The sequence below is a fragment of the Lepidochelys kempii genome, chromosome 10, assembly GCF_965140265.1.
Source record: "Lepidochelys kempii isolate rLepKem1 chromosome 10, rLepKem1.hap2, whole genome shotgun sequence".
Classification (NCBI taxonomy): Eukaryota; Metazoa; Chordata; order Testudines; family Cheloniidae; genus Lepidochelys; species Lepidochelys kempii.
Window position 1 is genome coordinate 35,771,240 of NC_133265.1, and position 25,649 is coordinate 35,796,888.

Genomic DNA, 25,649 nt, shown 5'->3' on the forward strand with positions numbered 1-25,649 from the left:
GCAGGAACACAACATTTGCTAATAGCCAAAGTAGGCCCCGCGGCGAAAACACACACCATGGGAAAAATGGTTCGTATTGATCAGAATTCGTATGAGCTTGAAAACTCCCTCCCCCTCCTCTCTGTCTTGTCCTGTTCTTCTGTTTCAGTATCAGTCAAACCAAGAGGCAAAGGAAGGTGAACGATCTGGAAAAGCCACAGAGGGCAACTGGGGCAGGGTCATTACAGGTGGCACTTTCCATGATGGAGTGATGGGCCATAGAACGTCCATCACTGGGACCACCTGCAGCTTGTAGCACGGGAAGTGCTTTTTTGTTCCTTTGGTTTAGATACTAATTTAAACTGCAGGCTCCTTAGGGAGAGGTGATTGCATTTGCCTCCTTGTCAACCAATAATAATGTTGGGGCAACATAAATGCTTCTCCCATTCTCACTTTCTTCTTGCCCTTGATCATTTTTCAGGGCCATGTCCAAAAGAGCAGGCATGTGGCCCACTCTGTCTGTCTAGCAGGGAGGAGGGGAACAGGAGAACCTGGTGCATCATGATGGCCATTGTCCAGCTTTGGGATTTCAGCCTGACCAACCTGCAGGTGCGCACGTGGGTGTGTGTTTTAGCCTGTGCACATCCTGTGGAGGGTGACGTGTATGTAGTGTGAGGAGTGTGTACGGGGGTATGTCTATGATGGCAAGCAGAGTACTGGGCAGGAACAATTTGGGGTGTAGCAGGAGTGTACAAAAGTGGGTAATAAATTAACAGAATAACAATCCTTTTTCAAGCCAAGGATCTCAATGCACTTTACAAAACATTAATAAGGTCTGCAACTGCATCCATACTACCTGCCTAAAGCTCTCCTCAGACAGGTTGAGATCATTATTCCCATTTTACAGATGGGGAAACTCAGGCACAGAGAGATTGTGACTCCCTCGAGGTTAAAAAATGTATTGCTGGCCAGGCTGGGAATCCAGGAGACCTGAACTTAAATCCAGCATCCTAACTATCGGCAACATTCGCTCCCATGGAAAAAACGTTGCCCTCTTTCCAGCCAGTCATGTTTCTTCTAATTACGAGCTGTATTAATAGGCTCGTGGTGCTGCCTGGCCATTAAAGACTCAGGATGAAATCTTGGCCACACTGAAGTCACAGGCAAAATTCCCCTGGATTTAAATGGAGACAGGATTTCAACACTTAGTGTAAGTTATTTTCTGGGAAACAGAATATTCCATTAAGAAATGTCATATGGGAGTGTTCTTCCCCACCTTTAAACAATTAAAAATACTCAGAACAACCCCCCTGGGAGCTACAATCAGAAAATGGAACAATCTATTTGTATTCCAGTAAGATTAGAGGCATGAATCAGGTGTCAGGGCCGCACTGTGCAAGATGCTGGACACATGGAAATGAATCAGTACCAGCAGGGGTTTTTAAATGCCACTTTGTTCCCACTAGGAGAGCCCTGACAGCCAAGCAGATCAGATCTACATGACTGAGCAGGTTCTCTGATGCTTCAAGCAGAGGGTCCAATGTGTATTATTTAAAGACAAAATGGACAAGTAGGAATAGGGCTGCAGTGTTGATTTGCATTTACAGAGCACCTTTAAGCCATTCTGTGGAAGGGGAAGCCCAGGAACAGAGAGGTTAAGTGACTTCCCACAAGTCACATAGTAAGTCAATGGCCGAGACAGAAGTAGAACCCAGAAGTCCTAGTGCCCAGGCCCCTGTGCCTTATGCACTAGTGCAAAGCATCTGCTAAACTATGGGTGTTTTATCCAGCTCATTTAGCTCTCTGAGGACATTCCCAGAATCCTGTGGGAATGCATCGTTGTGAGGCAGTGTTTTCTAGTGGATAGAGCACTGCCCCTGGGCACAGGAAACATGGGTTCTATTCCTGGCTTGACCTGATTGCTGGGTGACCTTGGACAAGTCACTTCAGTCTCCTGTGCCTCAGTTTCCCCACCTGTAAAATGAAAATAATGATACTTGACCTCCTTAGCAAAGTGCTGCCAGATCTACTGATGAAAACCACTATGTGAGAGCTAGGCTCACTCTCTGCTCTTATTGTATGATTTGGCTAGGCTTGAAAATAAAATGTCTTGAGTGGGTACCTGTCCCCCATAAATATTTGGGTGCCTTTCAGTAGAATACATATGGCGTGATTGCTACCATCCTAACCTCCAAGGAAAATGACAGGTCTCACCAGGGCAGGTGGGAGGAACCTGGTCAAAGCTTTCGGCAGCTAGTTGGAATCCAGTTGCAGCCCTCAGTTTTTAGGAGTCCTGGGGGAAGGTTTAGGGGGTTTAATCACCAAAGAGACACTATAGCTGATGCAGCATCAGTGACACCTGGTAACTGACTGGAGTACGGCCGTGCTGGCACAGGCGCTAACTTTTGTTGGCACCAGTGGGTGCTCATACCCCTCCCCGCCCCAACTCTGCACCTCCCTACCCCCATTGGATCCCTCCCCAAATCCCTGCCCCGGCCCTGCCTCCTCCCCCAAGTGCGCTGCGTTCCCCCTCCCCCCCCTCCCCGGCTTGCTGTGCAAAACAGCTGTTTTGTGGCGCAAGCACTGGGAGGGAGAGGGGAGAAGCGGGACCCAGTGGCATGCTAAGGGGAGGAGATGGAGCAGAGGTGAGCTGGGGCAGGGAAGGTGGGGGGTGGGGAGCTGCCAGTGGCTGCAAAGCACCCACCAATTTTCCCCCGTGGGTGCTCCAGCCCCAGAGCACCCTCAGAGCTGGCGCCTATGAGTGCTGGGACTATTCCACTCCAGGGCTTGTAGATCCTGATGTTCCAGATCCCCTAAGAGCCGAAGCTCGGGTTTGAGGCATCCCAAGCAAATGATTCAGACATCATAAATTGAGCATCACAGCTTCAATCTAGAATGAGGTGGGAGAAGCAGAGAGTCACAAGGGAAGGGCTCAAGTAATAGATCTGGGATTGGGATCTGAACTTTGGATCTGACAAGAGGGCGAGACCATGGTGCATCATGGGAGATGTAGTCTGGCCAGGGAACATGGCCCTTAGAGGAGAATGGGTGTATGAGAAAATCTAACTACATCTCCCATGAGGCACTGTCATGGCATTTCTGAATAGCTTTTGGCTGAAAGTTTTTGGATTTGGGCTGGAAATTCAGTTTTTGAAATATCACCCCAAAAAATTAAATTTTCCATGGAAATTTCTGACAAAAATGAAATTTGTTGTTAAAGGTTTCTGGGCAAACCTGCCTCCCATTTTCCAACCAGCTCTACACACACAACCATCTGTTCTATGCAATCCCTTGCCTCATTCACTATACACCAACCATCTTCAGCAGTGATTAAGGCAGGGGTCCTCCAGACAACAGCCTCCTTAAATACACTACTGTCACAAAAAGGATATGGGCAATCATGCCTAATGGTTGGATCAGGAGCCAGGGGACAAAGCCAGAGTCAGGAACCAAAGCCGGGGGCAGAGCTGGAGACAGGAAACCAGTTTGGAAGCAGGGCTGGATCAGTCTGGGTGCAGAACAAGAGCAAGGTTGGGAATGAGGCAAACTGATTGCACAAACTCCAGGGAGGTCACTGGAAGCAAAACCTGCTGTGGTTAGAAAGCAAAGAGGGGCTTTTGCTGAGGGCCAGGTTGGGAATCCCTTCCTCATACTGGCGAATTGTTACCAAAATAGGGACTCCAGAGCACTATCCTTGCATAACTACTCACGTCTGAGAGCACAGGGCTCATACTCTGGACTGTGGATTGTAAGTGTCTTTTAGATTGTTTAATGGTACCTCTGACAGTTATTCTCTCTCCGACACCTTCTCTCTTTCATTCCCCACTTTTACTGTCCTGCTCTCCCTATGCCATTCTCTCTCGCTCTCCCTCCTTCCCTCTCTCTGTTCTCCACTCTCTCTCCTTCCCTTCCTGTTGCAGTCCCTCTCACTGACCTGGCCCTTGTCCCTCTTCTCTTCTCCCTCCTTCATTTACTTCGAAGCTGCTCCTGGTGGAGGGTGCAGGGATGCTGTAATTCCCAGGCACAGGTGCAAAGTCCCTGCTGTGTTCCTGCCCCCGAGGCACATCCCCATAACGCCTTGTCTGATAGCCCAGTGGAAATAATGTATTGTGGCAGGTAGAGAAATTCAGCAGACCAAGAAGATCTGCTAGTGCAAGAACTGCTCCAAACCCAGGAGCACAAACACCTGTCCCTGTTCTCTGTGGGCCTGATCCAAAGCTCATTGACTCCCACTGACTTCATCTCTCCATCTGTGTATTTTTTCCTTCTCTCGCTCACACGCTCTATTTCTCACTCTTTCCCTCTCCTTGGTCTCTTTTCTCAGTGTTTCTGCCTTTTACTCTCTCTCTTTGCTACTTTGAGGTGGGTAGAGGTGGCAGGATCAGTGTGTTGTGTTTGCATGTAAGCCCTTGTCTCTCTCCTGTATCAAACCAGCTAGCCCTTCAGCTGACAGTCCTGCTCTCCCTTTTAATGGGATGGGGGGGGGGGGGAGAAAAGCATTTTTCAGGCAGGATGGAAGGAGGAGGAATCAAGTGCATAGAAATGGAACAACCAGTTCCAGTCTCCCAGCAAATATTTCTGCAGCTGCCTCTGGCATATAAACAGCAAATGTTTGTGCAACTGACCTGCAAACACACTGCATAGTCCAGCAGCGCTGAGACTCCCAGCTTTCAGCTCCACCAGCACTTGATTCAGCTTTTCTTGCCCTAGAAGAGGACAAAATCTATCTCAAGCTTTTTGAGGGGAAAAGCATGAATAGACCTGGCTGTGTTAACTCATGGCCTTGAGTCTGCCACCTGTGTAAATCAGGAGTAATGCCACTGAGCAGTGCAGTTACAATACTGGGGTGAGGGAGAGGAGAATTGGGCCCATGCTGTGCACATGTAAGGGTGGGCTTTTCAAAGGAATCTGTGAGGGAATTAAGTGCTCAAGTATCTTAGCGACTGGGAGCCCAAAATTCCTTATGCTTGAAAATCCCAGCAATATGGAGTATGTATACAAAGTGTGTGTATAGATAAACCTATCATTCTTCATGGGTGTAACTGAGGGCAGAATCTTGCCACATATATATACGTATACACACATACTCATCCACGTGACCTGATTGTGATCTCAAGAACAAGGGTGTCATTCCAGAGGAACTCCATTTAAATCAATATGGATACTCAATACTACACAGGTGTTACTGAGAGCAGAATAAGGCCCCGGTTTCTAATTGTAACCTATAAAGATGCAATTATAATCAACATTCTCTGCTGACAATATAAATCTCAGCAAGTCACAAGAATCCTGAGATCATATTAGAATCACAGCCCCATAACAATCAATGCAGTCAGTTGGGAATATTTTTCCCTACAATTCTGGAAGTGCAAGGACCAGACATTTGTAAGTGCAAATCCGATGCCAAAATTAGCTGACTGCTTGAATACCATTATGAAAATCCTTGGGGCTTTGCACATACAAAATCCAGAAAGCAACTCTCTCCTTATCTCTCTCTGTAATCTATTGGCAATTTTGACTTTGGAAACTGTGGCTCTTGCCAATATAATTTAACATTTTTATTCCTCCAAATCAAAGCTACTAACTGTCCTGCAAAATGGATTCTGTATGTCTTCAGCCACCTACAAATGTTGCTATATCTCTCAGGGTTTCTAGCACAGACCAGGCCTAAAATGCAGTTCAAAACTGTGAGTAATACTGAGTAATACTTTTACTAACAAAGAAAATGACTAGAAAAAAAAATGGTAAGTACTAAATCCAGGCCCCTGGAACACCCCCCCACACACACACACACACTAAAACAGTGTATAATAAAAAGCAAATGCGGGCCCACGTGAGCTGCTTGGGGCCCTAAGCATTTGCCTAGTCAGCTTATGCCTAGTGCCCACTCTGGTCTTGGTTGAGGGGAGGCTGAGCTGGAGTGGGGTGCGAGGTGCCTGGCTGAGGGATGCAACTAACCATATTCCTGCTTTAGGTCAGTATCGCAGCCCCTACAACCAGCATGACTCTGCTCCTCTGCCAGACTAATGAAGGCATCACTGCCTCACCCTACATCCTGAGTGACGCCTCTCTCCTGCCTCATCCTCATTCAACCCTGTCCCCTCTCTAAGGCACTTTGCCCAGACACTTTGAGAGCCTGGCCAGCAGCTCGTGAGCCCTCTGATCTCTCCCCCCTGCCCCCACAATGTCTGTTTATATCTCCCCACCACCACCATTTTTTCTCTCTTTCCCCCTCTCTTCTGCCCCCCAGCCCATGTGGCAGGGCTGGGTTGGGAGACTGCCCAGGGCTGGGCCTGGAGCTGACCAGTCTTCACTCTCCCCACTTCTGGGGATTGGGCTGGACCCAGGAATGAAGCAGGAAACCCCGAAAGCGCAGTTTGCCCCCTTGCCCTCGTTTATGACTTGTGTCCATGATGTGCAGGGCAGTGTTCTTGGCCCAGCCCTGCAGGAGAGTCCCAGAGCCTGGAGTCAGTGAGTGTGGGGCAGGCGGGGACTAGGGTTGCCAGGTGTTTGGTTTTTGACTGGAATGCTTGGTTGAAAAGGGACCCCGGGGGCTCCAGTCAGCACCATTGACCGGGTCGCTAAAAGTCCGGTCAGCAGCGCAGCGGGCTAAGGCAGGCTCCCTGCCTGTCCTGGCTCTGCACAGCCCCCAGAAGTGACCGGCATGTCTGGCTCCTAGGCGCAAGGGCAGCCACGGGGGCTCCGCATGCTGCCCCTGCCCCGAGTGCCAGCTCTGGAGCTTCCATTGGCCAATGGGAGCTGTGGGGGCGGTGCCTGCGGGTGCGGGAAGTGTACAGAACCTCCTGATCCCTCTGCCTAGGAGCTGGACATGCTGGCTGCTTCTGGGAGCCGTGCAGAGCCAGGGCATGCAGGGAGCTTGCCTTAGCCCTGCTGCACCATGGACTGGGAGCCGCCTGAGATAAGCATCAGCTGGCTGGAGCCCACACCCTTAACCCCCTCCTGGACCCCAACCCTCTGCCCCAGGTTGGAATCCCCTTTTGTACCCTAACTCCTTCCCGGAGCCTGCACCCCAACACCCTGCCCTGAGTCCCCTCCTGCACCCAAACTCCCTCCTGGAGCTGTTCTCGTCCCATTCATTGGTGCGGGGAAATGGGCAGGGCACCACAAGGCTACTGGAGCCAGTGAGCACCTGGACCCATACCCCACCCATGTGCTCCCCATGGAATCTGTCCCCCACCCGGGGGAGGCTGGGGCCACAGGTCCCAGCCGGAACCTGAGCATCATGGACATGCGGCATAAATAGAGGAGAGGCACACTACACTTCAGGGATTTCCTCCTTCACTCCTGAATCTGGCACAATCCTCCTGGGAGTGGGGGAGAGGGAAGACTGGTCGGCTCCAGCCCTGGGCAGTCTCCCAACCCAGCCCTGCCATGTGGGCTGGAGGGAAGAGAGAGAGAAATGGGGGTGGGGGAGAGAGAGAGAGAGAAACTCACATGGAGAGGGAGAGATCAGAGGGCTCAGGAACTGCTGGCTGGGATCTGGAACTGGCTGGGCAAAGCGCCTTAGGGGACTGGGTGGAATGAAGATGAGGCAGGAGAGGGTGTCACTCCGCATGTAGGGGTGAGGCAGTGAGGAACTCATTAGTCTGGCAGGGCAGCAGAGTCATGCTGGTTGTAGGGGTTGAGATAGTGACTGAAAAGGGGAGGGGGGAGGTTTAAGGTTAGTTAGGCCCCTCAGCTGGGCACCTCGCTTCCCCCTCCAGCTCAGCCTCCCCTCAATCAAGACCTATCATCCCCACTCTGGCTGGGCCTGTCCTCAAGCAGCAAAACTCTTTGGCCTTCCACTCTGGTCAGAAACCTATTGATTATGCTGAAAAGAAGAAAGCCAGAAAACCCTTAATTGTAGGGGAAATTGGTCTTTTCCAGTTTTATGATTTTCACCCAGATCAAAAGGGTTCTGATCATAGTGGCGGGGCAAGGGGTCCAGCCTTGGCTGTGTTGGGGGAGAGGGCTGCCTACTGGGTGCCCAGCTTGGCCTTCCTAAGCAACAAAGTATGTGATCCTCCAGTTAGTTGAAATTGATTTTTGCAGACATACAGGCTGCTTTTTTGCCCCCATCGAAGCCCTGGCAGCAGCAGTGGGAGAGGAGGAAATTCAGTGTTCCTTGCAGCATTTCCTTCCTCAGAGGGAGCCCCCCATCCCACTCTCCGGGGCCACTCTCAGGATTGCCAACCCCAAAGGTGCAAAAAGCATATGTCAAGATCCTAGAAATCATGCTTTTAAAAATAGCTGTGTTGTGGTTTTAGTCTTTTGATTGTTTTCTCTCTCCCGTGTGCATGTGACAATGCTGGTGATGTTCCCACATTTATGAAGGTGGTTTTGCCTCCTGCTGCAGTTCTCTAACCCCCACATCTGCCCATACCCAGCAATGAATCGGTTCTAGCCCCCTTCAGTTCTGCCTATGCAAGGGTCCATCAGTTGTCCCCTGCCAACTGCTCATCAATTCTGTGATCAAATGGTCAATCTGGGTTTCAGCTTTTCACCACAATTGATAGGGTTCTGACGAGAGTTGGAGGGTGAGGGGCCCAGCCAAAGAGGGGGGATGGAGGGGCCCCCTAAACCTAACACTAAACCCAACCCTGAGGTCACTGCCTCACCCCTCTGTCCTGAGTACCAATTTGAATGGTGAATTTAGTGGAAATCAGACTTTTCCACTTTTCTGATTTTCACCAAAATTAATAGGGTTAATTTGATACCTAGAATATTCCCTAAAATGTTTCAGAGTAACAGCCGTGTTAGTCTGTATTCGCAAAAAGAAAAGGAGTACTTGTGGCACCTTAGAGACTAACCAATTTTCACGAAAGCTTATGCTCAAATAAATTGGTTAGTCTCTAAGGTGCCACAAGTACTCCTTTTCTTTTTCCCTAAAATGTTGTTATTGATTAGATGCAGCATTCAAAAGTTATAGACAGACAGAGAAATGCCATTGAGTTGACTGTAGGGCTCATTTTGTGTGGCCAATTAAATGTGCTTTATGTTAACTTAAGGGCTTTCCTGAATCAGGGCCTAGGTAGTGAGCACCCTATTGATTGTAGTGGGCTTGTCCTTCCACTCACCTGGAAGGATTGGGTCATAAGAGAATATGTTTTTATAACAGTCAATGAGTGCGGAGACTGGGCAGCAGAACTCTATGTGTGACATCTCCTTACTTGTCATGATTGCATCTTTCATCACAATGTATTGTCCCCTTCGTAGGCTATCAGGGTATCCAGGCAGTGAGCTGTAGTCTGCTCAGGTTCTTATATTGCACCTGTCTAATCTGGGAACCAAGCTGGGTGTGACACAGGCTCCTAAAGGAGGCGGTAGGAACTGCATCACTTGGGAAGTTTAACGTTGGACTGGACAAATCCCCAGTGAGTTCTAAGAGGAATAAATCTCCGAGAGACAGACCAGATGAGCTAAGCGGTCGTTCCTGTCTCTAATGTCTATGGGTTAGAACAGCAGTTCTCAAACTATGGGTCAGGATCCCAAAGTGGGTTGCGAACCAGTTTTAATGGGGTCTCCAGGGCTGGCGTTAAACTGGCTGGGGCCTGGGGCCAAAGCTGAAGCCCAAGCCCCACTACCCGAGGACGAACACCAAGACCAAGCCCCACCACGCAGGGCCGAAGCCTGAGCCCCACCACCCAGGGCTCAGGCTTCGGCTTCAGCTCTGGGTGGCAGGTCTCAGGTTATAGGCCCCCTGCCCAGCGATGAAGCCCTTTGGCTATGGCTTTGACCCCCGTCCTGGGGTGGTGGCGCTCGGGCAGGCTCAGGCTTCAGTCCCCCATCCTGGGGTTGTGTAGTAATTTTTGTTGTCAGAAGGGAGTCACAGTGCAATGAAGTTTGAGAACCACTGGGCTAGAGAGTCACTTGACCCCTCCTTTATACTACTGGGTCTGGGCAGGTAGGAATAAGCTGATGGGGGGGAGTGAGCGGAAGTGGGCAGAAAATGAGCAGACCTTTGGCTCCACCTCCTTCTACTTGCTGGCCAGCACAGTTGAGCTGATGGTGTAGGTCAGCCATAAATTACTCTGCACACAGGTGGAGCCAAGAGGAAGCCAGGGAACAACTGTCATTCAGAAGGGAGTTTCTGAAGCACCTCACCTGCTCCAGCAGTGGTGCAGCTGGTTGCCTGCCTCTTGTGGGTCTAAAGTCACAGTTCAGCCTTGTGCTTCTATGATTCGACGCGTAAGCAAAGATGGAAGCCAAACCAGGGTGCCTTCACTGTGCCTCCTTGCAGGGCTTCCACTCCAGACTGAAGAGGTCTGGATAGTTCAAAGAAATTTGAATGGTGCTTCCCTCACCCAGATTTCTAACCCCCTCAGCCATTGCTATTTATAACAGTGTGACTATCCTCAGCTGTCCGGCATGTTTGGAATTACAAAGACAGGGTATGGGCAGAAGGGTATCTTTTCACTGAGAGGTTAAGCACTATTGTCACCTCCCAGAAAGCTTGGAACTGTTATTATATTGTCTAAGTTTCTCTTCCTTCATTCTTTGGCTATTCTTCTTCTTCCAACCAAGGATATGTGGAGTGCTGCACTTCCATAGCATTTTCTATCAGAGGCAGTCAAATGCTTTACAAGTGCTCCTGAGTTAGCCTCTTCCTGCTCCTCTGAGAACTAGATCAAGAGTATTATTATCCCCATTTAACAGGTGGAGAAGTTGATGCATAAAAAGGGGGAAAGGACTTGCCCAAAGTCCCAAGGAGAGACAGCGGCGGAGCCAGAAACAGAGCCAGGTTTTCCAGACAGCGATGTCTGTGCTTGAGCCTTAAGACTGTCAAAAACAGGAGCTTTCTTTGCTATGGGTCCATCTGCTCCCATTGCTCATTTCCCCCTTGGAGTACCAGTCCTCTGGGCCATCGCAACTGGTGGCTGTAGAAATGACTGTCATGTCCCAGGAGAAGTCAGTGTGACTCACCTTCCTGTGAGGTGCTAGCGTGGGCTAGTGATTCAAGCAGGGCACTAGAAAAAGTGTGGGCAGATTCAGCACTGCATCTCCAAACACTCCACAGAGAAGGCACAGGCTGACGGTGTAGAGCGGCAGGGGGAGGCATGAATCACCTCAGTGGAGTCTATTCCCGTCTTTGCTACTGACTCCCCGTGTCACCTTGCACGAGTTACTGCCGCTCTCTCTGCCTCAGTTTCCTCATGTTGATAATGGAGCAATGATACTCTCCTTTGTAAAGTGCTTGGAGATCTACTGTGGAAGGTGCTGGGAGCAGAGTATGATTGTTATTAATACAGTATATCACCTCTGCCCCTCGTTTCCCAGAGGGGGGAACATCCTCCTGTGTTGAAACTTCACCTTACAGGTGTTACATTAGTGAACAGCAATTGTTAATATTAATGATTATTCATAAGGAGTCATCTTTAAATGTCCTTGGCACTGAGGAACAAGGGAAAGAAATCTGGAAAATACAGTTCCCCTGATGGGCCTTAAAGGGGCCTGATTCTCAGAGGGCACACACTCAGTACTCTCTGTAAAGCAGGTCCCCAAGGCTTCCAATACTGTTCTCAAGCTCCTTAATAGAAGGCCCTAGGTGCAACAGCTTGACCTGAGTGGTATGGTGGGTGTGGGGGTATCCTGCAAACAGATCCTGACCAGGGGAGAAGGTTTGCATGGGAGTCACAATGCCACTTTGGAGGGAGCAGGTTTCCTTCTGCAAAACCTTTTCCCATTCCCCCTGGAGGGCTCCTGAATTTCCAGCCAACAGGAGCTGAGCAGATTGCTTCTCCTAATGGCTCCGGCTGCCTGTGTCAGTGGCAACCTGGAGAAGCCGCTTCCAAGATCCCCTGCTCCTCCTCCTCCTCCTTCCCAGGGCAGTTTGCTCACATTTGCAGAGCTGGCAGCATGCACGCAGGTGTCCCAAAGTTAATGCCAAACAGACTCCAAGAGCCTGTCAGATCCCACAGGCTGTGGCTGCGGGTAGGAAGGCAGCTGCTCCTGCTGGGAGGGCTCTACCTCCCTCTGCACAACCGTGGGGTCAAATCTGCCCTTGGATCTGCATGGACAGCTCCCATTCATGTCAGTAGGAGCCTCTTGTGTAAGTCCCAGGGCAGGATTGGACGCCTAGAAATTAAGTGGATCGGTTTCATGCGGAGTCCTTGTTTTCTGTCTTCACGTTGCAGAAGAACAGTCCCTTTCCCCAGAGTCACTGCAAGAGTTTTCTTTTGTTAACGGAAGACAAAATATTGCATTGACTCCCAGAGGGGACTGGATGGTTCCGGGGCTGGCAATGAGACATTTAGTTGGGGATTGGTCCTGCTTTGAGCAGTGGGTTGGATTAGATGATCTCCTGAGGTCCCTTCCAACCCTGATATTCTATGATGCTATGATTCTATGATAGGGAGACTATGGCTCCTGTGGCCTATGGTTCCATAAGTGACTACTGATTTGGAGGGCCACCGTTTTGGGCATCAGAGAGCGGGTGCTCAGCATTCCGAAAGTCAGCCCCCATTAAGGAACAAAATCTCTAGTCACTCTTGCAAAATTAGGCCATGGTTCCAACGTGGCATCCCGGCGGAGTCAGTAGGGAGTGGAAGCTACCACCAGCTGATGACTGGTGTCCTCTGTGAGATGAGGTGGTGCCTTCAATCCAGCTCTTAGGGCTGCAAAACCTCCAGGATTGTCCTCCAGAAATTAAAGATTAATCTGTAATTAAAGATTATGTCATGTGATGAAATCTCCAGGAATTCATCCAACCAAAGTTGGCAACCCTATTAGTAAAGGCAGACCACATCACTCAGCCTCTCTGTGTCTTAGCTCCCTGTCTATAAAAGGGGCTAACAGTCACAAGGGGTGTTGTGAGGATAGCTATGTAATTGACTGGGAGGTGCTCAGGTCAGACCAGGTAGGTATCTAAGATAGATAGATTTGCTGCTATTTGAAAAAGGGACTTTTCCCAGAGTCGCTCTAAGGATTTTATTTTCTGGTATGCATGGAAGAAAAGCATACTGCACAAAACCCCAACAATAGGGAAGGCCGGACAGCTCAGAGGCTGACCGTGAGACCACACTAGCACTGGAGTTTGCAGAGCGGAGGGAATAGGACTTTCACTAAACTGTATTTCTTTATATGCTTTTATTTCTCATATGCTCCCAGCTTCTGAGCTGAAAAGATGCCAAACGCACTGGCCTGGAATTTCACTGAAGAGGAAGATAGGGTGACTATAGGTTTGTCTGTAAGTCAGTTAAAGCTTAATCTCAAGAGTACAACCACCAGGAGAGCTAGCTGGGGTTTGCACAAAGATACCACAGTAATCAGGGACAGGGGAATGCAGAGAGGAGCGTGACTCTCCATTGGGGTTTCAAGAAAGTCTGAAATTGAAATCAGTAAATTGGACTTTAAAGGGCACCATTTTCAGAAGTGGCCTGTACACTTGCCCCTGCAATATTGTCTCTATGCATGTCAAACTGCATTGTGCATGCCAGTTAGGTAACTGCCCATCTAATCCCTGACTTGACAGAGGTGTATAAATCATGAGTGATGTGGAGAAAGTGAACAGGGAAGTGTTACTGACCCCTTCATGTAACACAAGAACGAGGTGTCACCCCATGAAATTAAGACAGCAGGTTTAAAGCAAACAAAAGGAAGCACTTCTTACAACGCACAGTCAACCTGTGGAACTCATTAGCATGGGATGTCATGAAGGCCAAAAGTATAACTGGGTTAAAAAAAGAATTACTGTAGATAAATTCATGGAAAATAGGTCCATCAATAGCTATTAGCCAAGATGATCAGGGATGCAACCCCATACTCTGGGTGTCCTTAAACCTCCAACTGCCAAATGCTGGGACTGGATGACAGGGGATGGATCACGCGAAAATGTCTTGTTCTGCTCATTCCCTCTGAAGCATCTGGCACTGGCCACTGTCAGAGACAGGACACTGGGCCAGATGGACCATTGGTCCATATCTTGTGTTATGACATGTGTGCAGATGTGCTTTTGTACATGCAAATGGTACATGTGCTATTTGCGGATAGTGTTTGAGAGATCACTTTACATTTTTGAACCAAAATTTCAAGGGCTTCAGGCACTCATGACTACAGTGTATATATTTCTGCCATTCTGAAACTTGACAAGTCCCATTGTGTTGTCACACAAATGTGTATTGTGTTACAGCAAGGAGCAAAGTGTTGCTAATCTATATTCAGCTCAACAAAATAGTTTTCATGTTGATTTTACCTCTGAGTCCATGCAAGCAGCATTAAGGCAACTAGGCCAAATCCATCCTCCGTTGTCTTCAATGGAGCTGCCCCAGAAATGAGTTTGAGCCAGCATCTTTTGCAGGCCTAGCGTGGCAATATGGCTGCTTTACTTGGTCCCTTAATCACACCGGAGTCCACCATACTGGTCCCTGCTGCAATGCAGCTCAGAGGCTGGGAATGGAAATGGCCTGACACACGCTGTACATAACCCAAAGCTCTCCAGAGCAGAATAGTCTCATCTGGACAGATCACAGCTGTAAATTAGAGTAATAGAATATCAGGGTTGGAAGGGACCTCAGGAGGTCATCTAGTCCAACCCCCTGCTCAAAGCAGGACCAATCCCCAATTTTTGCCCCAGATCCCTAAATGGCCCCCTCAGGGATTGAACTCACAACCCTGGGTTTAGCAGGCTAATGCTCAAACTCCTGAGCTATCCTTCCCCCCACTTTTATTCTTCCTCTGACTTTTGCTGTGTTGTCCTCTTTCAGGATGTGCAACGGTTCCGGGCCGTGACCTTTAACATCCAGAATCAACCCTGCTGGGTGCTGTCCACACCACGTCCACCCCTGCAGCCATGTCGAAGGACGAAGTGAGCTGCAAGCTGACGTCGGTCTACAAGCACAAGGAACGAAAGCCTAAGAAGCCCCATTACATCCCAAGGCCATGGGGGAAGCCGTACAACTACAAGTGCTTCCAATGCCCTTTCACGTGCATGGAGAAGTCCCACCTGTATAACCACATGAAGTACAGCCTGTGCAAGAACTCACTTTCTCTGCTCATCGAGTCCGACTGGCCCTACAAGAAGGGGAACTTGCTGCACCCTGAGCTCCGTCTCCTGCAGGCCACGGAGGCTTCCCGGCTTCGCGGGAGGAGACACGAGCATGAGGCCTGTGAATCCCCGGCTGTGGCGAGAGGCATGGCTAATCCCAAGCAGGCCACAGATGGGGATGGTGAAGGTGACAAGGTGGCGGCAGCGGCTGAAGCCGTGCCTTCAGGAGGGATGACCACAGATGCCAGCCAGTTCCAAGAGGAGGAGGAGGAAGATGTTGCCGGGCTGCTGAGGGAGATGGATGCAGGAGAGAAGAAGGAGAAAGTGAAGGAGATGGGTTGCCTTGGTGACCCAGCCGAGCCAGACTCCCTGCTCTTCAGGTTCAAGAACAAGAGGGACAAGCCTTGCAAAGAGGCTGAGCCCGACTTCATCATCACGGATGTTTTCTCCCTGAAGAACCATGCGACGAAGGGCAAGGAAATGGCTCCTCCAGAGATAGAAGCCAAGCCAAAGCATTGCAAGGGGCCAAAAAAATGCCTGGGGAGTGGCGGGGTCCTCATGGAGCAGTGGAAGCTGGTCGCCAATGGACAAAGAAGGGGCACCACTGAAGTCTCCTCACCATGTACCGAAGGCAACATCATCCCCTGCTATCCCCCTCCAGCCTACAGCGACTACCATGAACCTCAGGGCCTCAACCTCTCATTGCTGGGTATCAACTACCCGCTGAACCCCGGCCTCTTCTCCTATCTCGGTCCCAGCATGGTCAATAGCACCACGCCACACCCACAGCTGACCCAGCTGCCCTTCCTGGCCTCCACCGCCCAGCTGATGCACCCACACGCTGGGCACTTCCAGCCCCTGCAGACCCCTGAGCGATCGGCCTTCCTCCCACGATTCTACTACCCCCTGCTCTTTGAACACACCTTTGGCTCAGCAGAAAGCAAGACGATGGCAGGCAAAGCAGAGGCCCAGGCACCAGCAGGGTCTGCCATGCCCACTCCTATCCAAGCCAAAACCATGAATGAGCCACCAAAGGCAGAGCTGCTGAAGGTGCCGGTGCTGAAGGCTAGTCTTCCTTGGGCGAAAGGTGTCAGGGAGGAGCCATCTCCTGACCTCAGCCATAAAGCCATGCTGGTCGAGGAGGAAGAGGAGAAATGGCTGGCACAAGAAAAGGAAAGCAACTCAGCCTTGGGTATCAACAGCCTCCGCAAAAAGCCAGTGTCCGACATCCACCAGAACCCTGTGGGGATAAAAGATGGGGCCGTTCTCCCCAACAGCATCAGGAAGGCAGAGTTACCAGTGGTCGCCTGCTTGGAGAACACTGGCTGCTTAGCCAGCTCCTTGAAGAGGAAGTTCACTGGGGGAGGACTTGAGTCCATGGGATCTGAAATGCTGATGCCTGGAAAATTAGGCCACCAAACCAGGTAGGATACAATCAGTCTCCTTATCTAATATTCCACCAGACTTTCCACAAACGATCAAGGAAGGCTTATGCAGGGTTGCTGTCATCCCCTCCTTGTCCTTTCCCAATCATTTTTTTAATCACTTGCCTCTTAAAACTGAGTCCTGCACGAAAAAGGCAGATCACCATCAGGACATGGCAGTCTCACCTGCCAGTGGAGTCTTTCTGTGGCATCAGTGGGTTTTCTCCAACTCTTATAGTCCCTTTGTCCTTGTTGGAACTTGAAGTCTTCAGCAGCCATTAGGATATTAGAACTCAAGTAGTTCTTCCTCTCTCTGCAGAACCTAACAGTGGGCCAAATCTTAAGGCTTTCGCTCAGTTGTTATTCAGTCCTGATGTAGGCAAATTCCTGTGGACTTTGCCTGAGTACCTCAGTCAACACTGAATGAAGGCTTCAGCCTTTTGCTCCAGATTTATTAAAACAGGGGCTCACTTTGTTATGACAAAGACAGCAGCGTACGGTAGTGGACTGACCACTCAGCTAAGTGCTAAGAAAACCTGAGCTCCCATCCCAGCAAGTGGTGCTGTGGATGCACTGCAGAAAATCAGGCCCTTGGTGTGTAGCTTTGGACAAGTCACTTTGCCCCCTGGGTGCCTTGCTTTCCCCATCTGTAAAATGGAACTAATGGCTAGTATTGGTACAATGCAGCATGACTGACCCCAAGCTTTCAAAAGTCAGGCCCAACAATATCATGAGATTGGCTTTAAAAACCCTGCGATTTTAAAAGAGAATCAATTTGTACTCTTTTTACCTGCCTTCTGGTTTTGGAGCCTTTAGGGGTCCCATTTTCAAGCTTTTACCAGAGAACTAGAAACTTACTTTTTTTTTATAGTGAAAGCTGAAATCCTCATCTAATCATGTGGCTCCAGGAGCTGGATGCTTTAAGGGTAGCAGAACTATTGCAAAACTCACTATAGAATCATGAGAGTTGGCAACATGGAAGGTGCTAAATAGATAAGTGCTAAACACAGTAAAAGGTGTTTTATCTGGCACTTCACCAACCGGAACTATAAACCAGCATTTCTGACCTTCATTGAAATTCCAGTTTATAGTCTGTTTGGCGCGGGGCCGGCAGAGGGTTGGGGCGACAAAGGAGTGTGGGGCGTGGGCTGTGGGAGGGAGTTTGGATGTGGGAGGGGGCTCAGGGCAGTGGGTTGGGGCATGGGAGAGGGTCCTGGGTGCCGGATCCAGTGGCTGCTCACCTTGGGCAGCTCTCCGCAAGTGGTGACCTGTCCTGGCTGCTCCTAGGCAGATGCGTGGCAGGCAGCTCAGCGTGCTGCCCCTGCCCCGCCCTGAGATCTAGCTCCGCTGCTCCCATTGCCTTGGAACTGCAGCCAATGGGAGCTGCGGGGGTCCACCTAGGCGCAGCCGTGACGGGTTGCCCAAGGTGAGTGTCCCCCAGATCCAGCACCCCACACCCACTCTCACACCCGAACCCGCTGCCCTGAGCCCCCTCCCACACCCAAACTCCCTTGCAGAGTCCACACCCTGCACATCCTCCCACACCCAAACTCCCTCCCTCTTAGTTAACTGGCATTTTTCACTTACTGGCACCCCTCTTTCCCCCAACATGCTGGATAAAACAGATTTTACTGTATTAGTATGTGTCCTCCTACCAAACAAAACCCCAGTTTTTCTCACTAAAACACCACCTCACAAAGACCTCTGCCCCACAGCCAATGCCAGCCAGTCACTGACATGAATCAGACTACAGATCAATCAACAAAGCCAGGCTAACAGTGAACTCATGGTCATGTTTTAAGCCTATCAGAAATACAGGGGATTTAGAGCCCCAGCCTCTCCAACCCTGGATGACAAGGATTTCCATAGGCTAGGTCACCATCTTCCTCCATCCTGCTGGAGGCATCCTTTTAATTACGAATAGCTCCCCAAGAGGAAGATGACCCAAAACTGACCTTGGCCAACTCACTAAGGCCTAGATCCTCAAAGGTATTTAGGTGGAATTTAGGAGCCTAAATACCTTTGAGCGTCTGGGCCTTAGTCTCTCTGTGCCTCCGTTTCCCATCTATACAGTGGGGATTACAGCCCTGCCCTGCCTCCCTGGGTGTTATGAGGATTACTCACCAAGTATTGGGTGATGCTCAGGTAGATGGTAATGAGGGCAAGACAGGTTTGGTAAGTATTCTGAGGAAAACAATAGCAGGAGCAAGTGGGAAACGTGATCCATGTTTCCATTTGTTCCTTTACACTGCAGGCAGCAGTGCCCAATCCTGACAAGCATCTTCTGTGCCCATTCAGGCAACCCAGGCTGGTGAGGAGGAAGAAATCTCAGTTTCCTAGGGCACCTGGGAGCAGTCATAGAGTTTAAGGCCAGAAGGGAACATCAGATCATCTAGTCTATCCTCCTGTATATCATAGACCACCAAACACCACCAAACCCAACAACCAGAATTAGAGCAAAGTATTCCAGCCCTCAGGAGACTAAATCACAGGCAGAGAACAGGAGAGACTAGGGTACACCCTTGCCTGAGGCCTCTGCAATCACTGACGTTTTCTGAAATGCCAGTCAGTTAATGTTAGAAGCCCCCTATCTTGCCCCTTGAGGGCACACCTTGTGGATAGGATATTCTCCGTGTGTTGTGGATTGTTATTTTTCATGTCTTGGGAACAGATTATTCTCTAGCCCTCTTGTCTTTCTCCCCATTCCCTGCTCAGTCTTCTCCCAAGTCCACCTGTATGCAGAGGGCATATGCTGATCTGTGACTGGGTCATGAAATTACTAGAGGTCTGCATCATAGGATGGGCCATTTTAATTGGCACACATCCATCTGACCCAAGTATATGTGGGATGAGGCTGCCTCTGGCTGGCCCCGGGGCAAGGTGTCCAGCTTAGCAGAGTTCCATCGCAAAGTCTGGCAGCACAGCTGCAGAAATTAGTTTGCTGGAGCTGTCCCTTCCAATATCTGAGAGGCCTTAGACACCACCCATTAGCTGTTATGGACATTTAGTTCATAGAATGGTTGACATCCCACTAAAGTGAAGTCATGTGAAGCTTCCACTGGCTTCAACTAGAGTTGTGGGTGCTCAGCACCACTCAAAATCAGGCCCCAGGTGTCTGAGATTGGGCACCGGAGGATGGAAGCACACAAAATTAGCTGGCGCTTTTGGAAATGCTGGCCTAAGTGATGTGCCCAAGGCCAACCAGCGAGTCAGTGGTAGATTCAGCATCACTTAAATGGGCTCTCCTGTCCAATTATTATTTCTGTTTTTGTCTCCTTTCCTTTTCTCTCCAGTGGTTTGAGAGCCACCCCCACCCAGCTCCCAAAGTCCCTGGACCACTGGCACATGGAATTTCATGCCTGCATGCTTGAAGACCAGGAGAAGGCCAGTGGCTCTGATGTTCTGTCCCCTGTGATTACGGCCTCTGATCACCCCCTGTGTAAGCAGAACAAAGTACATGGGACTTCCATCAGCACAACAGACCCAGAGGCCACAACTGTGCTCATCGGGGACCTGTCAAAAACCCTGGAGGAGTACCAGGAGGTGGAGAAGAAACTCTCTGACTTGGCAAAGGAAGACACCCCTGGGCAGAAACAGCTGAGGGAACAGCTGGTCAAAATCCGAAGGGAGCTCTATCACATCCACCAGGCACTGGAGAAAGCCACTAAGCCCCATGAAGGCCCTCTGGACCTCTCGGTGAAAAGGTCCCCAGAGGGCTCTGAGAAGGGCCACCAGGCCAAGAAAGAACCCTGCAAGGCCAAACTAGAAGATGAGAGGCTCCAGTGCAAAGAGCAAGGTGCCATAAGCAGGTGCTTGGCAGCCAGCGAAGCCAGGGATGGGGATGGGATGCCAAATTGCCTTCTGGATGCTGAGAACAAAACCATTGACCTGCTGATCAAGATGAGCCGGTCAGAGAACCTCCGGGCATCATCCTCCGAGGCCCACCTGGGTGCCGTGATCAAAGCCGAGCTGCTGCCCCTCAGCGTGCCCCTGGAGCTCCGTCACGTCATGGAGCCCTACTACAGCCGCACCACCAAATGCGAAGCAGACTCCAGTGTGCTGCTCTGCACAGACGGGAGAGCCAGTGCCACCCAAGGCTCTCAGATCCCGGGGACTGAGGAAAGGCCACTGAGCTGCCGAGCCATGCAGCACTCCCTGTCCTGTGGCCTCCCCAGTGAGACAGACACTGGGTGTATCCACAGCCCTTTAAACGCAGACCCATGATCCCGCTGGGCTCCTGCCCAGAGCTCTGCGCATTCGCTGATAACCTCTTCTCACTCTCAACCACCCCAGCCCGCTCCCACCAGACAAAGGCTTAGCTGCTGCCTGACTGCGAGGCCACATAGCGCTTTGCTCTCTAACTACCCATGACAGGTTCCATAAGGTGTAAAAACCAATCCCCTCTTCATCCCTCTCCCAGCTGCTGTGCACAGCGCTCATGGGCTCTACACATGCTGCTGCCCACGTCCTGAGCCCGCAGCTCCTTCCACTCGAATGCAAGGCAGTGGGCGAGGAAGGGCAGGGGCTTCAGTGTAACTGAGGCTCAGCAATCTTCCTCCTCCGCAGCCACACAGATGGGGTCTTTTCTTGTGGCTGATTGTAGAGACTTGGGGGACCCCCAAAAATCAGCATCGGTGAATCAGCAAAGCCCGAGACAGATGATCTGAGACAGGCCTGGCGTCTGCTGAGCCCTACAGAACAAAGAGCTGAGTCTGAAATGAACTGTGACCATCTCATCTGAGAAAGCTGAGGCAGGGAGCTTACAGCTGCTGTGGGGTAGCCATAGGGAGCTGATACCCGGATTAACCTCACTGCATGCTGGATGGTTTCACTTGCTCCATATAATAAATCTGAGAGCAGCTGTGGCTGTAGCTATAAGACTGATCCTGAAGGAGAGACTTTAATGTTGGGGCATCCTCTCCCCTTTGAAACTTGCTCCACAGTGCTAGAAGGCTGCATCGTACTCAGACATCTGGTGAGCAGTGGGGACATGGTCTTGTCCAGGAGCTTGGCCACTCTTAGAGGGCCTGGCCCTTTCCTTTGTCTCACATTTAAATACCCGTCCCTGCACTGTACCCTGATATGAAGTCATTTCAGAGGCAAAGCCCCAGATCCAGTCCCTGGCATGCCATCTCCTGGAGAAGCAGCCACTCCCCAGAGCTCCTTTTTGTTTATTAAATATTACCCCTATCTATAAGGACATGAATCCAGATAATAAGAGGGCCGAAAACCCCGGTGATGTAATCAGCAGGGTGGGGGCAGCAGAGCAGTCTGAGGCGCTCCTATCAGTGAGGCGGCTCCTTTGCTATAATGATTTGAAAGAAACTTCGGCTTTCAAGGCCTCCTAGAGATTCCAGCTGGCCGGCTGGTCCCTGCTGCACTGAGCTGACCCTCTGGGAGGCTCTCTCATCTCCAGTCCGTTGCTCGCATGGAAGAGGCTTCTCCAGAAGTGCCGAGGCAGCTGGGCAACAGTGGTCTGCCCAACAAGCCAGCAGAGCCCCTGTGACTTTCAATACTGGGTAAGACCCCCACCTCTCCGGAACTTCACCTTCTCCCTGTGTGTATCTTCCTCATTGGACTGTAGGATTCCAGAGATGCTCATTGCTGGAGTCTCCTGCTTCCTGGTCTGCTTCTGCCACTACCCATTCATCAGTGGTAACAAAGGGAGAATGGATTCGGCACAGGGACTTCAAATCACCCCACTGCAGAGATCCATTCCGGTACAGGAGCATGGATATCCGCCCCCATGTCTCCCATGCTTTTGACAGAAAAACCCAGCTTCCCAGAGGTCCCCTGGCCTTCTGAAGAGCAGTGTCCATCCACTGAAACCAGTGCTGCCCACAGAGGTGAAAGTAAGCCGGTCCGGTCCGGTAAGGCGTACCAGCAAGAGCCGGTACACAGCCAACCGTACCGGCAGGGGGCAGCTTCCCCAGGCCAGCGATTTAAAGGGCCCAGGGCTCCCCGCAGTGGGCGGAGCCCCGGGCCCTTTAAATCGCCACCAGAGCCCCACTGCCGGAGCCCTGGGGTAGCAGCAGCGGCCAGGAGCCCCGGGCTCTTTAAATTCCTGTCCGAGCCCTGGGGCTCCCGGCCACCACCGCAGCTACCGCTACCTTGGGGCTCCAGTGGTGATTTAAAGGGCCCGGGGCTCCCAGCTGCCAGTACAACAGCTGGAGCCCTGGGCCCGTTAAATCTCGATTTAACGGGCCTGGGGATTTAAAGGTCCTGCCTCTTCCGGTTGAGGCCCCACCCACTTCTGGTTGAGGCCCCACCCCCCTGCTCAGGACTCTGGCATACCAGTAAGTCCTTTAAGTTACTTTCACTCCTGGCTGCCCACATAATGATTTCCAAAGATAGGGCCCCATTCTACCTCTCCCATCTTTACAATCATCCCATCCACTAAAGAGGCAGCGGTTCCAGCAGTCTAGACCAGAGAACCATAACTAAGTCTAGCTGGTGGCTGGATCTTTTGACTTGCGGGGCAGAAGATGGGGGAAACAGGTCAAAGAGTAGAACCACCCCACAAGAAGGGGCCGCAGCCGCAGAACAGAGCAACCCCTTGCTTTAGACAATGCTTGTACTCTGCAAAGGGGAAGTGAATGTGGAGAGCTTTGCTGCCCCTGGGTGAAGAGGGAAGACCTTCACATGAGATGTAAGGCCCCCATATAGTTTCTGGGCATCTGAGGAACCATGGTGGACTGTCAGCTGGAAGTATTGCATAACACTGAGCCTATGGCAATGGCTGTCTGCTGAGTGCAGGGACGTAGTGCATCCACTTGATCTAAAATGTGCATTTCTATGCAGTCCTGCCTGGCTAGTGGCCATGACACAAGGGGAGGGACAAGGACTTTATTCGGGGGATGCAGGCGAATGCCAGGCCCTAAGGATGTTTAGAGCCCACAGGGACTCTCGTTGTCTACAGAGCTGTCAGACTTTGCTCACTGGAAGGCACCTGTCCTGAAGGGGTGTCTGTAAATGAAGCGTGCCCCAGCCAGAAAGGGCAGCATCTCCAGCAGCACAGCAACCCTAGCAGGAAGGACAGCAGATGAAGCACGTCCAGATGCTAAAGGCTAGCACCTCTAAGAGCATGCTAAGCTGGCAGTGGGTAATGCCCCTCCATATTAAGAGGGCAGTTGCAACGTAGCTTGACCTACACCATGCTGGCACATGCTTACAGCCCAAGTCATGATAGCAGCACAGAGCCCTCAGACTTGACACAGGAGCCAGGTGGGGGCTCCTACACAGATTAGTTTCTTTCCATGCCACAATACAACTTTTGCATGTTGTAATGTCCTTGACAAACTTGCCACTCAGTCTTCTGCCCCACTATTGCAGTGGGAGGCACCTTGACACATGCCAGCTGAGTTCCCCACCGGCAAGGCTACCACATTCCAACAAGGTCATCCCCTCCCCAGGCTAATGCTAGCCCCCTTCTACTTCTGGGCAACTTCAGCGCTCCCAGAGTTACATGAGCCCTGGCTGGGACATGGCTGAACTGGGGTGCAGGGGAGAAGTCAGAGAAAAGGGATGGTCCTGGAACTTCTGTAGATTCCTAAATGGGAATCTTTATCAGAGGCTCTGCCCCCCTCGATTTCAAGGGAGGCAGGAGCAGGGCCATCCAGGCCTTGCCCAAGCATCAAGTCAGCGACAGAGCTAGGATCAGAACTCAGGAGGGCTCATGTTCAGACCACTGGACCATGCTGCCTTTTGTAGCCTCTCTCCTGTAGCTGACATATTGCTTGAATATGAATAACTCCTCGCCACCCAGCTCCTCACCCCAGCCCCTACTGGAACGCAACCACCACGGGAATGCCCCAGGGCTCTCCTTAGGCACTGTTGGACTGTGTGTCGGCTACTGACAGTCACGTCCGATGGAGCAATCTGTACATGGTAGGTTATTTATTTCTGTAGAAGACAGTTGCTGATGGAGGAGTGGCTGGCATACGCAACGGGTGCGGGGTGGAGACTAGTCACATGTTATTTATTGTTCACAGTTTTAAGAATGTAAAAGTATTAAAAATTACCTTAAAAATGAAGGAATTCCTCAGTCCTTTTGTTAGCGTCTCCAGAGCCAGCTGCTATGGGAATTGCATTCTTGCCCCCTCCCGCTCCTGTGGCTGCAGTTTTATAACAGCAGTACTACTTAGTACATATGCAATGAATATCCCTCCCCTAGTGACTGGTTTGTTACAGATCAACAGATCAACAACTGACCATTGCTAGCTGATGTTGCAGTGGTCCCCAAACTTTTGAGGGTCATGCCCCTCTACCCCCTGTCTGCGGTAAAGGGGCCAAGGCCGGGTCCACGACTGGGGGTGGATCTGGGGATGGAGCCAGGGGTGCTGGAACAATTTTTATAGTGGGTGTGCTGAGAGCCATTGAACCAAACTGTAAACCCTGTATGTGATGGAAACCATTTCAAGCCAGGGGTTGCGGCAGCACCCCTAGTTCCGGCACTTATGGATGGAGCTGTGGCCAGGGGCCAAGGCTGGGGGCAGGAGCAGAGCTGGGGGCTGGGTGGTGCTCCATTTCCACCCCCCATGGGGGCTATCCCAGCCCACTGCACCCCCTTAGTGTGTGTGCCCCACAGTTTGGGGACCTCTGTGCCAGTGGAATTTCTCCTTTCTGCAGAGGGCACTTACAGCCGCCCAGACTGGACTCCAGAGTCACCATCCCTGCAGAAGGGAAGTGACAAACAGCAGGGACGGATCCAGGCCCTACTGAGGCAGATGCTGGAGACCCAGCAGAGATGAGGAGGCAGAGACGGGGAGACCCAGGTCTACCTGCATAACTACCTGCACAACTGCATAACTACCTGCATAACTATTTGATAGAGCTGGCTGAACAGCAACCATGTTTATTTAAGCTCCTGTGGGAAGAAATTGGTAGAGGCTGTAGGGAGCGAGATAGAAAGGGAGGTACCAGGGCCAGGAGGCCAGAGGCCTGGCTAAAGCAGTGCTATGCCTGCAGATGAAGGGGACAGTGACAAGAAGACTGCCCCTACCTGTACAGGAAAGAGAAGCTTCACCCAGAAGGCAGGAAAATAAGAAAGCCCAAAAAAGTCCAACCTGTGGGGAGTACAGGAAAGGGAGGGACGTGTTTTGCCTGTGGTCAGCAGGAGCACCCAGAGAGTGAGGTGTGAGATGTGAGGTGAAGGCTAGCCCAGGGGAAGGGGCTGGACAAGAGAAGGTCAATGGGAGGCCTACTGCCAATGCAAGGCAACGAGTTTGCTTTGGGTGCTATGAGGTTGGCCATATAAAAAGGCA

General features: G+C 51.0%; 1 protein-coding gene across 1 annotated transcript in view; it reads left to right on the top strand.

Moving 5' to 3' along the window:
* Window positions 1–22,317, top strand: part of PRR35 (proline rich 35) — a 39,385-nt gene extending 17,068 nt beyond the window's left edge. Inside the window, exons 2-3 of the mRNA XM_073361417.1 lie at window positions 14,682–16,386; window positions 19,680–22,317. Coding sequence (XP_073217518.1) covers window positions 14,768–16,386; window positions 19,680–20,610 — 2,550 coding nt within the window. The 5' untranslated portion in view covers window positions 14,682–14,767 and the 3' untranslated portion in view covers window positions 20,611–22,317. The remainder of the gene's footprint in view (window positions 1–14,681; window positions 16,387–19,679) is intronic.
* Window positions 22,318–25,649: the final 3,332 nt, after the last annotated feature.